The sequence below is a fragment of the Juglans microcarpa x Juglans regia genome, chromosome 2D, assembly GCF_004785595.1.
Source record: "Juglans microcarpa x Juglans regia isolate MS1-56 chromosome 2D, Jm3101_v1.0, whole genome shotgun sequence".
Lineage (NCBI taxonomy): Eukaryota > Viridiplantae > Streptophyta > Magnoliopsida > Fagales > Juglandaceae > Juglans > Juglans microcarpa x Juglans regia.
In genome coordinates this window covers 6,954,059-6,970,461 of record NC_054596.1, presented here as the reverse complement: position 1 = coordinate 6,970,461, position 16,403 = coordinate 6,954,059, and the positions used below count along the sequence as shown (strand labels likewise).

The following is a 16,403-nucleotide window of genomic DNA, read 5'->3' as shown; positions in this document are numbered from 1 at the left end:
GTTCGAACATGAACGAAAGAACTAAGCAATTAATATATGTTCAACGAGATGGGAGTAGAAGAAATTATGAACAGGGAAAATGCTAAGCGTCCCGCTCCCAACTCCAGCTGGAGCTACCGCTTGTATTAGTGTGTGTTTTTTTTTTGTATTTTTTTTAGTTTTTTTTTTATATAGATTTTGTTAATAATTTTAAATATTTAAAAAAAATCATAATATTATTAAAAAACACTTTATTAATCACGAAGTAAAATAAAAAAATAGTTTTTTATTTTACTTCGTGATTAATAAAGTGTTTTTTAATGATTTTTTTTAATTTTTTTATTAAAGAAGTGTTTTTTAATAATGTTTTAAATTTGTTTTATTTTTTTAAAATATGTAAAAGTCTTAAAAAATTTATATAATAAATAATTTTAAAAAAATACTTGAAAGAACAATACTAGATACCAACGGTAGCACTCAGCAGTGTTTGTTATGAACAGATCAGATGATGATGTCAATTGTCAAATATTGGGAGAATTTTGTTGAATGCATTAAATGAATGATCGATAGTACAATCCTTGAACCTTTTTATACTAATCAATATGAATGATCAACAGCAAGTGATCTTAAGACAAGACATCTACTCAATCTACCTCGTAAACTGGTTTAGTGGCTAACAAACTATCTACCATCTGGCATCCGCAGTTAAACACTAATGCCAAGGACATCATTTCAACTTTTTCTTAAAGGAAAAAGCTGCTATGTTCACTAAAATTAACCGCTCTACTTACAGTTTGAAAATAAATAAAAATATTTTTATTTAATGATTAAAAAAATAATTTTAAATATATTAGTGTATTTTTTTATTTTTTAAAAATATTAAAATATATTAAAAAAATATGAATAAAAAAATAAAAAATAAAATTACAAAAAGTAATTAACGGTAGAATGAGCGGTGCTACTCAAGTAACAAAGTAGTACCGCTCTTTCTTAAAAGTGTAATGCATACACATCATACTTAATTTGATAATGCTATTAGACCGATATTTTTATTCGAAAAAGTTGAGAGCAAGTGCAAATTAATTTTTTTTAACCATTTTTTATATATTTTTAAAAAATAAAAAAATATATTAATTCACTAATAATCACTTCATTAACCATTAAGTTAAAAAAATAAAAGTAAAAAAGTAAAAATCACAATAAGTTAATTTTATCAATCAATTTTATCAGTCTAAGTAGCATTTTCCTAATTTTATTATCTCCAATCATACTTGCTAAGGTGACATTTTTAAATAGCTACTCGTTTAAGTGGCTAACATATAAAATACCTATAATGTACTATATCAACGATATAACGAAGGATTACAAAATCATTAATTAAGATGATTGACGTCATTTCTCTTTTTTGAAATCATTTCATCATTGATTATAATATAAAAAAAAAAAAAAATCTCTTTCAATCATGTGTGTATTAACAAGACCATTCGAGTATCATAATAATTTATCTCAATACATGCGATGCCTCTCTCAATCTTCTTATTGACCATATCGCGTTAAGGGTGAAGGGGCTTATCACACTACAAGAAAAATCGTTTATTTAATATCAGTTATTTGTCACGAAAATAATATTTTTTTAATCAAAATGAATTAATTTTTGTTGCAAATAACTCGTCACAAATACTTCTTTTATAGTGACATTTTTTGGAGAAACACAGACGATCTAATCTAGTACTTGAAGTTAGGAATTCTAAAGAATGAATAAGTTAGGTTGTTTGGAGATTTGAGATCAGCCTGTAATATTAATTGTATTCATGATGCTTATACGTACTTTCCATTAAATGAATTTTTAACTTTCATTTACATGAAAATAAAAAAAGTTTTAATGGTTAAAATTTGAAAAGACATTCTCATAATTAATCCCGCAAAGCTTTTAGAAGAAGCAATGGTTAAGTTCTATCAATTAATTTATTAAATTTTTCCTATACATTATTTCAATGGATGCAGTTAATTTGCACCCACTTGGGATATTAATGTGACTCCACTGGCCAGTGATCTTGATTGTTGATGGAAAACATATCGAAACCGATTGAGAGAAATTAAGAATGAAAAAGAAAAAGAAGAGATATGGAGTCATGTTATTGAAGGAAGAAGCTTGAAATCATTAACATTTGTTTTTCTAATGTACATATAATTTTGTAACATAATGATCAATTTGACTGTTTATTTAAAGAAAGGATGGTACCTCAAATTTATTTTGTTTTTAACGAAACAATAGTACGTACCATGGTTACAATTAAGAAAAACCCAAGAACCATAAAATAATCACAAAAACCAAAACGTTAAAATGAAAAATGAAAGATGCCTTAACAAAAACACTACATGCTAAGTATCTTGTTTTTTGAGAAAACATAAAGCTGAAACCAGATATCAATGTATCATGACGGCCAACAAATGACATCCAATATGACTAGTGCGCTACATGAAAAATAAGTATTTATGACGGATTATTTGCGACGATAATGATTATTTGCGATAAAAATAAACTCATTTTGGTAAGAAATAATCATTTTCGTTAGAAATAACTAGTCACAACTAAGCAGTTTTCTAGCTAGCAAAAGTAAAAATAAATAAATAGAAAAATAGAAATAAAAAAACTAAGATGGTATTATACCAAGGTCTAAATTGTGGAATGCCAATCATGAGATCAAACTTGTATTTCTTGATATGTTTGGATATAAGAAGAAAATGTCCAAGATCTAGATTAATGAAACTTTTAGATATTAGTCTTTATGAGGTTTTGTGAAAATGGTCAGACTTATTTAGAATATTATTGATTGAGAAACTTTTTAAAAATATATTTAATGAAGTTTGAAAAGGGGATATGCACACATATACTTAAAATTGTTTAGGAAGAAAATTATCGTGAGAGGTTTTGCATAAGTCTAGCTTGTGAAAATATTTTTACTTTATAGTTTTATTAATAATTTGTTACATAAATCAAGTTAATTAAGCTATTTTGATATAAAAAAATAAAAAAAAAATCATTTATAAATTCTTCTTCTGTTTTATGTATTAAGTCTTTCGATCATGTATTAAGTGTTTCGATCGAAAGTAATACCTTTTTTTTTTTATTTTTTTTTTCCAAAACAAAACATTAGGCAGCTGCATGCAAAGGTAAGTAAGCATGCGGCTCAATATATGGCAAACTTTTTGCCTACAATAAAATTACAACTCCTTCAACATCTCATCTCATCATTACAACTTTTTTAAATTCCAATATAAAATATAATAAACAATTCAATTTTTTCAAATCTCAAAATAATAATAATAATAATAAAATAATATTCTAATAATATTTTATCATCTCAACTCAACTCAACTCAACTCACTTCAACATCCAAACACAACTTTAATGGAAATGATTGAATTGACTTGGTGAATAAAGTTAGAGGATCCTCTCGAATGCATGCATATTGGAGAAGAAGAGAGAAGCTGATCAAAACCAATTCACCAATATTATTAGCTAATTACATGAGCTAGCGATCGAGCATCATACATAAATTATAAAGTGTCAGTAAATGATTTTATGAATTAACCTTTCCAAATTGCATACCTTTCTATTGAATCTAATAAATTGGAACCGGATTATATATAGAGAAATAGTATTTATAATTATAGACTGCGTAAGTATCGTATATTGATCATTTTGAAAAAAATAAATAAATATAAGACTCACGTGAAATAATTAATTTTTTAATAGTAAATCACACTTTTTTTTAAAAAGAGTGCTTGATACTTGTACAATCTATAACTGTATTTAACATTAATTTTATAGTAATGATATATACAATCGTAAAGTACGCAAACGTTACATAATTACTTTAAAAAAAATAAAGTTTATTATTAAAAAATTAATTTTTTTTTATGTGAATTCGATCCATATTTATTTAAAAAAAATAAATAAATTGTGCAATACTTGCGTAGCAGACGACTATAAATATAATTTATTTTACTTTTATATATAATTCGACTTCAAACGTGATGGTAAGGACAAAATAGATGTCCTATGGTGGCGGCCCTAAAAGATTTGATATAAATGCGTGCATGTGCCAAGTGCAAAGACAATATCTAGAGGGTGGACCCCCCGGCTACAGCCCATTCGGCCGCCCTCCCCGTTAGAACCGAGCTGCTTAGATGTTGTCCTGATCAGTGATCATGACGATCCATCGATCTCAGTCGTAGCTTCGTTCGGAATGCTGCCAATGGGGCCCTAGTCCCTAGTATTCCTAGCTAGGTTTATAGCTAATCATGCAATTGCAAGAGCATTTCAGTCCCACACATTTTCGAGGAAATACGAAGGGGAAACGAGAAATTAAAGACTCGGCATGACAGTGATCGTAGGCCACTCAGAAGGCGACACGAGGAGATCCATTTTAAGAAAGGTGACGACGTGCTTATACTTCTGAACTGTTTGAAACAAATACTACGTAAAAAATTATTTAATCCAACGTACGTAGCAATCGACCACGCGCTGTCATGTCTCCTATCGGACGGTCCTCGTACCTCGATCGCACGTGCATGTGATTTCTCATTTCATCTCTATATACTTCAAACTACAGAATGTGATTTCCCACACGCCGTAAGCACGAGTGGGAGAGTACCTATTCTAAGAAAAGACAAATAAAAATAAAGGATCGTATGAAACTAGGTATAAACACCAACCCCTAATTAAGCTTCATTTCAATTTATGAAGTAGGTTGAAAAGCTGAGGTTAAAAAGTCCCGACTGAAATAACCAGAGCTAGAAGACAATCTATCACACAACTCTCTCTCTCTCTCTCTCTCTCTATCTGGTTTTTCTGAATCCAACTTTCTCTTGTTTTTCATAAATTTGGTTATGCTTGGATACAGAGCACTTCTACACACCCAGGAAAGGGAGGATTGATTTCTACCCAAGAGAAGAACGCTAATTCTCAAAAAACAAAAAAAGAAAACAGGAAAGAGAGAAGAACGCGCTAAAACAAGGAAAAAGAAATAAAGAGAAGAAAAGAAAAAAGACTGTGTATTTATATAGGGAAAGAACAGGTTTTGGGATAATTAGGATATGGGGAGGGGAAGGGTGGAGCTGAAGAGGATAGAGAACAAGATAAACAGGCAGGTCACGTTTGCAAAGAGGAGGAATGGGCTTCTCAAGAAAGCCTACGAGCTTTCAGTTCTCTGTGATGCTGAGGTAGCCCTCATTATCTTCTCCAACCGTGGCAAGCTCTATGAGTTCTGTAGCAGCTCTAGGTAAAATATGTGCTCATGTTGCTCTCTTTTGTCCCTATAGATCATGTCTAGGACCTGTTATTGCTTCTTCTTGTCTCATTGATTTTATTCCTGGATTTTGGATTTCATTTCTTCGATGATCTTCTATTTCTAAGGAAGCTTCTGTCAATTATTAGCACTCACACTACTGCTGATCTACTCCCCACCCTGGCTGGCCTGATCTCTCCATCTTTAATTTTATATTTCTTTTATGTTTGAATGCTAGTTTCAGCATTCTTTTCTGATTTTTGTTCTTTTTTGTCCTTGTGATTTTTGAAGCCAAGTTTAGATGCTGATCGATCTGATTTATACGCACAACATACATGTTTCTTAGATAATTTCTTTGAAGGGAAATATGCACTATGAGATCTGAAACATATTGGCAGCTTTCAGCTGTCTGTTCATGATTAGGAGATCGTCATGTTCAGTATAATTTTTCTCCCCGACTCGCCTTTGATTATGTGTTATTATGTGACGTAATTTTCTCGGAACCCAACTAATTAAGGATGTCAATTTAATTTAGACGTGCCATGATTTTGTTTTCGTTCCTGATTTTGTTTTGGTTATTTATTTTTGCATTATCCTCATTGTGAAGAGATCATGACTTGCTAAACCTAGGTTCTCTTTAGTATTCCGGTTCTGAAAATTGCTGATGCATCCGACATCGCATGAGGTTTAGGCTCATGTGTTTGGCAAGTGAAGTAGTCTATTATTCACAAATTATTTATTATTTTTTTATTAATACTATTCATAAATAATATGAAATCACTTCACCATCCAAGCATAACCTCATTAATTAATATATTACCCTGAAAAAGCTGATATTCAAAGACAGAGATCTTTATATTACCCAGACAAATCACCGCAATTGGTCATTTTTCTCTTGTAGTGTCTGAGAAATGTACCATCCTGAATGTTGGAGTTGGTATATATGGCATGGCTAGTTAATTAAAGTTCTTTTTCGTTATTATTTCCTTCTCAAATTCCGTAATATTGACGCATCTTTCAGCGAAGCATCCGGTTAAGTTATGGGTTAAGTTGTGCTCCTTTTTAACGGGTTTTAAAGGTCGTTGTTTAGCATTCATTTTTTTATAGAGAAATACTCTTAGCAAAAAAGGATTACATAAAACTAATTCTACAAATTGACGTGACTTAGTGTTGTTTGTCAGATTGTAAAGTTACTTTTATTGTAAAGTAAATCTGACTGATCACATGAAACCGCATCAGTTTATAGAATTACTTTTATGTTATCCATTTGTGGTTGTAGCACTCCTATTTTCATAACAAAGAACTGATTTTTTGTTGTTTCAAATTAAGGTTTTAAAGGATATGAGGTTTGGATAGTGAGTTTAGTTGAGATGAAATGAAATGAGATGCGAGTTGAAAGTTGAATAAAATATTGTTATAATATATTTTTTAGTATTATTTTTGTTTTGAAATTTGAAAAAGTTGAATTGTTCATTATATTTTATTTGAAAGTTTGGAAAAGTTATAATGATTAGATGAGATGAGAGATCAACTCATTATCTGAACAAGGCCTAAAATTAGTTCCATTGCTAGCTAGCTAGGTTAATGGAAATATAGGTGATCAAGTCCTCATAGTTTTTCATTCTTCTCGATCGAGAAATCATGTACATCTAATTTGATTCAGCAGATCATATTTATTAGATGTAGGATTTATGATCTCATGCATTAAATCTTAAAATTTGCTTGACTTAGATTAATTATGCATGGAAGATTAATATACTTATAAAAAAGATATCATTTATGGAGATTGAAGGAGTACTGAATAATATTGATCTAGTTCTATCGGTTGGTTAAAAAAAAAACGATAACATTGTTCAATGTTCATGGTAATTAGAATGTAGGAACAAACTAGCTAGGTATTGATATTTGTTAATTTTAAAGTAATATAATATGATTTGAATATATATAAGTCTGTTTATTAACAAACTAAACATACTGCTAATGTAGAAATATTTCACGTGCATCAGCCTATATATAAAAAAAAATATTGGTGTTTTGACTTTCTTAATGAATATAATCAGTCCTTTAGTAAGTGATGTAGTACACACAAGATCACTTGCATATGTAAAAAAAAAAAAGGTTTAATACTCTGGCACAACTAATGATATATTTTGGTAAATTTGTACGTAGCATGATCTCCTACCATCTCTAATTTTGATTTTTTTTTTCCATTGACACTGTTAATATGTGCTACTGAAAGTTTTTTGTGGTTAATTATGTATTATTTTTTTAGACCTTTAATTAGCATCGTTAACTGAAAGTGGATACAACTATGACACTATAAGAGAAAAGAGCATTTGTGATTACGAATTATTTATTACGAGAATGATTACGAATTATTTTAATAAAAAATAGTTATTTTTATAAAAAATATCCAATCACAAATAAGTAATTTTTTTTATACTGTACTTGATCTCTAAGAATCAAATAAGATAAAAATCTTAAAAAATTGCAAAAATCACCTCGTCTCTTTCTAAGGCCCCTAGCTGTAGCTATCCTTCCGGCCATGCACCTTTCCCTATGCCGCTTGTTATATGCTGCAGAAAGAAAATTTGTTGTTACTAGGTTAATGTGTTTCGGATAATGTGTTCCTCGATATTAGTCCATGCATTAATGGCATTGTCCATCCATAATTAGAATATCCATCACAATAATATATGGTTTACGTGTTTTAATCATTTTGTTCTTAATAATCTAATAATTTTTAAAAACACTTTTTTCAAAATGTTCGATGTTAGTTAACATTGAATTATGATAACCATTTCAACTTTAGGATTTCTACTATCAATAAATTTTAATTATAATCCTTCCTCAAACTTTGGATCTAAACCATAGGCCAAGGTATATAGTAATTAGTGTCATGAGTTGTTTTGCTAAATTGACACTCACAACTCCTTGTTGTTAATTGCTTGTCAAACTGGCTATCTCTCTTAATGTTCTACAGAAAATTATGTGTTTCTTCCCTCTTTGAAGCCTTTTATTTGCAACTCCTATTATCCTTGTCATTTTCTTCAAAACCCTTTGTCCGTCTCCGTAGTGAGAAAGTGAAAACTACATTGTGTACCTCGAAGTATCATTGTTTTTTCAATTTATAGTCTAAATGATCAAAATTACTAGTTTACAATACCCCGATACTCTGAAAATTTGAACACTTAGTTAACACATAGACATTATAATTGTGTGATTCAAGTGGTTTTAAATTTTATTTGAGGCTGCTAGACCAAACTAATGAGCATATGGGAAGTGACTAGACACTCCAAATACAAACACGAGATTCTCAGCTCATCTCACTTTTAATTGACCACGACCCTAGTTTATGTGCAGCTTTCTTAAGATTAGGTGATCATCTTCTCTTCGATTAGATAATCTGCGCTAAATGTTATAAGGTCATCAATATCGGTTTGGATAATGAAATCACCCGTCTATACGGCTGATTTGTAGATTGACTACGCATGTTGATTACATTAAAAGAGTAATATTATTTATCATCCTTTTATTATTTATTGATGTTGCAATATCAAGGCGAACAAATACTTATTTCCTTTCACTTATCTATCAATCATTTCACGCACCATCAAGAAATCATGAAAGGATGATAAATAGTATTTTTCTACACTCATATAGGTGCGCCATTAAGTAGCTAAGCTAAATTATGAAAGGAAACAAATTGTAAACCTGCCATGCATGTGCTGTATTTCATCCAACAAACCATGAATTTCACAAGTGTAATTATATACAAACTAGATATAAAAGCATTCCCAATGCATTTTGTAAAACCCATATTTCTGTAAAATTTGAAGGAAAGTTTCCCAAAAGTGCCGTCCAATAGATCATGTGTTTCTTATCTATTTTCAAGTTTTCTACAGTGTTGCTGCTACATGCATGTAGCATGGACTATGCACAAATGTAAACATTTTTTTAATTATTTTCTCTTTTGTACTTTTTCTCCTACAAAATATTAAAAAATATAATATTTAAATGATATAGAGAAAAAATAGACAAGCTGATGTATGATATATTATAAAAGTCAGTATATAAAATAGAAAAAGTAAGTTTTGATGATAATTTTAAATGATAGGATAAATGAACCAATGGGAATGCTCCACCAAAATTCCCATATTATGTATAACCAAAAAGATGTTAAAGCACTTGGTTTTAGTCTTTTAGAAGTACGTATTATTGGATAGGAGAAAGATCATCCATTGAATTTGAGGGCCTCAAGTTCTTGCTCAAACTTAAGGATCTTAATTAAGTGGAAAAGAGATATATATACATCCACGAAGTGATCCCTAGAACATTAATTGAGCACTTCGATCTTGCTGCTTGAAAAATCTAAACTAGTGGAAATGATCCCGCTTGACACAATAAATGTATAAATAAAAGAATTTAGGAATAGGTTACTATTCTGCTCACCTGAATGTTGAGTAGGCGAATGAAGCTAGAAAAGTCTTAAAGTTAAAGAACTCAACTTAGTAGCTATAGGCTACGTACTCTACATTTCACCATCTGCAACATCCACAGTAAGATGTGGGGAGGAATACCATGCTTGCAATCAGTTGGAGTCCCACAATCATACTTTACATGCTCCAAGGAAATAAATAGAGAGTCCATCGTATGCTTGCACTGACAGTACTTATGATGCACCAAGCAAGCCAAGATCATAGGCACGGTAGATAGATCGGCCTGAATCTTGACCAGTATCTACCTAGCTACTATCTTTGCACTCACAATTCTCAACTTCTTGTGTCGTACCATTGACATAGACAATGAAAGTACCGATATATGTAATATTTATTTATTTATTTAGTTAATTATTGTGCAGTAGAATATGAAACATGCTACCTTTTTTTCGCTCCGAAGGGGAGACCGGGGGATACATGCATATTAAATGTATAAAACAACTAGATTGATCATAATTTATGTCTTTGATTATGCATCCTTATTGGCTTTTTCTTTTTTATATTCGTCCAGCATGCTTAAAACACTTGAAAGGTACCAAAAATGCAGCTATGGTGCCGTGGAAGTCAACAGACCTGCCAAGGAGCTAGAGGTAGCTTAACTATTTTAATTTATATGCTTAAGATCATAATGTTTTGTTTTGGGGCACCAAAGGAATTGTATGCATGCTTTGCTCTTTAGGCAGCTTGTAGTGTGATGATGAATTCTATTAGACCGTGTAAATTAGATGCCAATATCTCTTTATCCATGTCTACTATTTTGTTTCTCATATCCTAGTGGTTGTCACGAAATATTGTAGCAGAGCAGTTACCGGGAGTACCTGAGATTGAAAGCTAGGTTTGAGTCCTTACAACAAACCCAGAGGTAAATACCATTTCTTTTTATCATCTAGTAGTACTGTTGCTTCAAAAAATCATCTAGTGATCGGGCATGCATGTTTTGTTTATGAGCTAGCACTTCTGCCAGGCAATTATGCATAATTAATCACTAATTGAAACGTGATTTCTGCATGGTTTTCCAGAAACCTTCTTGGGGAAGACTTGGTCCCATTAAACACAGACGACCTGGAGAAGCTTGAGCGCCAACTGGAGTCATCCTTAAAACAAGTTAGGTCCACTAAGGTAATTATTAACAGCTTATGCATGCACCAGTACTAACCGATTAACAATTCCTTTGCTCGAGTATTAAACCTAATAATATTTGAACATGATCCAGTAGCGCACATTCATGGACTTACGTCAGTTATTAAAGCAATAAAAATATGTACGTTAGAATGATGCTTTGATCTGAACAATAGAGAATTTTCGAACATGGGAGAGGCATATCATGTTTTTTTAGGAGGATAAAGGTACTACTGTCAGTCCAGAAAAACATAGAAAAACACTTGTGTCGGTTGATCTAACATCGTTGACGTTCTAAAAAACTCGCGTGTCTCACCCTGTCTTATGCATGAAGGACACTGAAAATTTGGCAGACAAAATTTGAAGGAAAGTCATTTAGAGGAAATTTTTATATATGCTCAGAACTTGAGAGATCAGGAATTGAGTGCGCGCGGCAGAAGCAAATTATAGGAATATTTATTATTTTTATATATCACTTGAGAGATCATTCAACAATATCATATATGCATGAGCCGTATAACATGCATGGTTGGCTACTTTGCATTAGCTTGTTTGGTTTTCTGATTGTCTTCCTAATTACCATGCATTAATTATTATTTAATTGTCGCCGTCGGGCCAATTATATTATTCATAGAAAGCTTTATATATACTTATAATAAATAACCTGCCCTTTGGTTAGGGCTGAAAAACCAATAAAGTGCGGTTCCGGCCCAAAACAGACACTGACCGACCGGCACAAGGGTTTGGTCTATATTTATAATTAACTCCACTGAAACGTCTAAGATGTGCTCATTGCATGCAAGTCCTCCAGCTAGCCATCTTAGGTACTGAGCCAAAACTTCCTGGAGTCGTAGGGCTTCCTAGTACGGATGTTTTATGCTGATGCTTGCTGTGGTCATGTGCTTACTATGCAATTGCTGTGTTATGAGTTTTCTGGTTTGGTGTTTGGTTAGTTGCCATTGGTTACTAGCTAGGCTAGCTGTAGGAGCTGTCGCTGTATAATCACACATATAGACGGCTACCCTCTTGGTCTCCTAGTTGAAGAAGTGTTTGCATTATATTAAAAACTCTGTGTGTATATTCTGCTGAAAAGTGAATGGACAAGATTGGAAGATTGATGGAAAAGTCAACTTATTTTTTCACTTAAAACAATTTCGTCTATTCATTTTTCAAATATGAAGTATCTAGTGAATTTTTAACAAGATGTAAGCCAAACCCTTTCTAATTGATCTATCAAAAGAGCATGCGTGATAGCTTCACGTGAAAAGTGGAAGAAAGTAGAATTAAAGTCTTATGAAATTAGATAGTCTACTTTTTTAAAAGAGATCATATAGTTAGACACGGTATTAAAACTTGGTTTGGTTACACTGATCATGATATGAGATGAAAATTAAATAAAATATTGTCAGAATATAATTTTTATTTTGGGATTTAAAAATGTTATATTATTTTTTGTATTTTAATTGAGAGTTTGAAAAAACTGTAATAATTAGATGAAATGAGATAATTTGTGAAAATAAACCAAGTCTAAAGGCTCATGTGAGAATATGATCTATAATGTTTGAAAATCTTATAGAAAGGAACCTTATTCAACAAAACAGTACTCACAAAATCCAAAGTACAACAAATACATTATGAGTGCAACAACTGGATGATCTCTCTCCCAGTTATACTAATCACATATCATGAGAATTTCTCGATAGTACCCTTTGATCTCTTATCGCAATGTAGACTAGGAATCAGGCAAATAACAAGAGCTAGCCAATCAAATAACATAAAAAGTGAACCAAAGTACCGGTTTTTAAGAAATTTAATTGCACCTTGCACCTCATGATGAACGTAGAAGTAAGGTCTGACCACATCACACGAACATCATGTGTACGCAACATCTAGATCACTCGTCAATTTTCTACAGAAAAACACGTTAATATTATGTCATATATATATATATATTTGAAAGTATATAGATGACTTTGTCTACAAAATCACATCTTGTTCTAATTTCTAAAGTATTTCAGACGTTGAAGTACGTATATTTCCAGCGTCAAGTACTGAGTGGAGATTGCTGACATTATTTCTAATTTTCTATGCAGACGCAGTGTATGCTAGACCAGCTTTCTGATCTCCAAAGTAAGGTGCGCTGATATGGTACAAAAATGATATATAGTAATCCTCTTTACTTTGCTTCTAATCTTAACAAGCTGCTGGTTAAGTACAGGAACAATTATTACTGGAATCAAACAGAGCTTTGACGATCAAGGTAATTACTGTCTGGTTCATGTTCATCATCATCCAGCGTTCAATTAACTAAGCTGTATGAATATGTGGAAGAAGCACTCTCTGCATGATTTGCTTCTTCACTGCTTTCTTCAGCTTGCGTTCGCGGAGATGATCTTTTTCAGGAGCCATTTGCAAGTTCATTTAATGAATTGCGTAGACATTGAAGGGTCTATCATCTTTTTCCGTCATTCCTTTTTAATTTACCTTACCCCTTCATGACTAAACATCCAAGTTTGATTTTGGGAGAATTTCTTGGGTTTCTAAAAGCATGAAGGATGAAAACTTTCGAGAAAAACCATTACTTTGCAGGAATATACTTGCTCACTTTTCACTTCCCATGCCAGCATATATGTCATCATTACTGTGACTTACCCTGTTCTTCAACAGACACTTCTGCTTAACTGTCCAACTTTACCTGACATCAACACGATTGTTGACCACACAAGTATGCTTTAAAGTTTCTTTCTTGGCAGCTGGATGAGATTTGTTCAAGAAATCACCTTGGACAATCATGGGAAGGCGGGGAGCAAAGTTACTCATATGGTCCTCAAAATCCTCAAACTCAGGGGTTCTTCCAGCCCATAGATTGCAATCCCACATTGCAGATGGGGTAAACATTCAAATTAACACCATAATTAGTACTACTCAATTCATTTCACCATCAATATTATTCACTATATAATATCTTATTCCTGCATGTCATTAATTCCTTTCTGGACACAGGTATAATGCATCTGGTTCAGAGCAGATAACTGCAACAAGCCATGCCCAACAAATCAATGGGTTTATCCCAGGGTGGATGCTTTAATTAGGTCAATGTGCCAAGCGCTACCTGCAGCTTCTTTAATTTACCTAGCTACCAAGTATTTGCGTTTTGGTGTTGGCAATATATAAATGGTTTGATCGGCATTTGTAGCCTATATATATTGACATAAAAACAGCACCGACCGATTTTCTAAGCATTATGGAACTCTTTGCCACGAGGCAAAGGCATGTATGGAGTTTATATATAATGTTCCGAAAACCCCGAAGTCCGGACCGGAGTCTAGATATTATTTTGGTTTTAAGACAGGTAATTACCATAAGGCTGTGGTTTCAGCTATACCACTTAAAGTTTGCTGATCTTGATATATAGTTTTTAATTCATTTTATTCTCAAGTCGGTACATAGAATACACCATCAATATTAATAATTAAATGATAAGATTTGATTTGTTATATTTAATTTTTAAAGAGAAGTGTTACATACACTGAAATTATATAAAAACAAATCTACAAACTGATATGATTTCTTAGAATTCGTTAGATTCATTTTACAATAAAAAAAAAATTATAATATGATAAATCATATCAAATCATATAAATTTGTGAATTTATTTTTATTTAATTTTTTTTTTTTTTGTATTTAAAGTATTTTCCAAAAAGGAGTGTAGTGAACTATATTTGCCCAAGTCAGGTCTGGAACCAGGCCATAATTAAGTACAAGAACGGCCCAAGCCTAGTTTTCTGCACTATTATCAGAGTCTAGGCCCAGGTAATCATGACTTGATCAGCTTATTTGTTACCGTTAAATTAACCAAAACAATGTTTGTTTTATTTTGATGGACACTTAAAACTAAAAGGGCCGAAAGGATACTCCAAAACCGCAAGTTTTCATTTTCAAATAAAATGACTACAAGAGTAAAACTTAAAAGCGTGCCCTTTGCTTGACTTTTTCGGTTTGTCATGTTTGGGAATTAAAGAGTTTTTTTAAGAGAGTTATATTATCTTTATACATTATATATTTTTCTATAAAAAAATATTATTCTACAATATCTGAACATCCTTTAAAAAAAAAAAAAAACCCTTAATATTAACGTATCTTATCTTAACTTCTATAACATTGTTTTGTGGCTTAATTTCCAAATTAAACCTGAATTACCGAATTAAAAAAAAAAAACTAATTAATAACGGGTGTGAGAAAAGACACAAAGCCGGACATGGTACTAGTAGTGTCAGGCGGCCATGCGCACGGAACCGAAGCTTGGCAAGCATATGTGTCGCATAAACGCATGCGACACGTCCATATCACTGACGCGTGGCATGGTCTTATGATCACATCTACATTTTGCTCTATTTGCTAGACCTCTCTGCATACAGAATGAGCAGCCCCCTCGTGAATCTAACGCAAATATCTTTTCTCTATTTTTTTTATTTGGATGGCAGGGCACTGTAAGGGTGAGAAAAAAAAGCAAAAAAAAAAAAAAAAAAAAATGGCAGGCCCCCACATTGCTGGGCTTTCTTCCTCAAAGCAACACGCCATGCACAGTACTTCTACAGGAAAACCAGAAGTGACAGGAGCGCTTACCTCATCCCCTTACTAATATTAATAAAGAGGCTGTTGTGTCGCTCAACTCTTACTATTGGACGTAGCATTAAGTGATTTTTTTTTTTATATTTTTTTAATATATTTAAACATTTTTTAAAAATAAAAAAAATATATTAATACACTTAAAATTACTTCTTTAATCATTAAGTAAAAAAAAAAAAAAAAAAAAAAAAACCAACGGTCACATTGAGCGGTAACAATAGGCGGCACAATAGTTTTACTCTATTAGTAAATTATCACAAACTTAAAATAATTTGTGTAATTACTAATTAAGACGTTTCTTAATTGATGATCACTTAGTGACAAAATCAATATTCTATCTTTAGAAATTAAGAAATTGACAGATCGATCGATGGGAATTAACAGACAAATGGATACTATAATTAGACTGCTCTTCCAATCTTCTCTTTCCTGCCTATTTTGGATCATTCCTTCATATATCATATATCATATATATATTTCTAATTAAGGATGCATTACTTTATAATTTGTCATGTAACTTGGGGGGTACTTATAATATATATATATATCGATAGCTAGCTAGCCCGCTACACACGTGAACTACTTGTATTCTAGCTACCACAACAAACTCTACTTTCTCTTATTTTATAATTTTTCTTTTCCTTAAACATGTGTCTTAAAGTCATTCACTTGATCTACCGCACGTGTGGAGTCGTCTCATGATCTATTTTTGTAGGCATCATCAATGCATGATGAAATAATTACTTGTAGATCGATTATCATGATCAGTCATTAATGATCATGATAAATATATATATTAATGATCATTTTCTAAATTTTGTGAGAATCAGCATATAATATGCAGTACGCGTACTAAAATGTGGAAAATGCTTTGTCCATCGAT

At 31.8% G+C, this 16,403-nt stretch overlaps 1 protein-coding gene across 2 annotated transcripts; it reads left to right on the top strand.

Annotated features, from left to right (window-relative positions):
• The first annotated feature begins 4,689 nt into the window (after positions 1–4,689).
• On the top strand, positions 4,690–14,273 carry LOC121248217 (agamous-like MADS-box protein MADS2). 2 transcript variants are annotated; one of them, XM_041146615.1, is made up of 8 exons: positions 4,690–5,267; positions 10,284–10,362; positions 10,570–10,634; positions 10,792–10,891; positions 12,985–13,026; positions 13,110–13,151; positions 13,645–13,781; positions 13,895–14,273. In XM_041146615.1, exons 1-8 carry the CDS (start codon positions 5,083–5,085, stop codon positions 13,977–13,979), a joined length of 735 nt encoding a protein of 244 aa, XP_041002549.1. In that variant the 5' UTR covers positions 4,690–5,082; the 3' UTR covers positions 13,980–14,273. The 2 variants fall into 2 exon arrangements, with proteins under 2 accessions (XP_041002549.1, XP_041002550.1); XM_041146616.1 differs by having other exon boundaries at positions 4,696–5,267; positions 10,573–10,634.
• Positions 14,274–16,403: the final 2,130 nt, after the last annotated feature.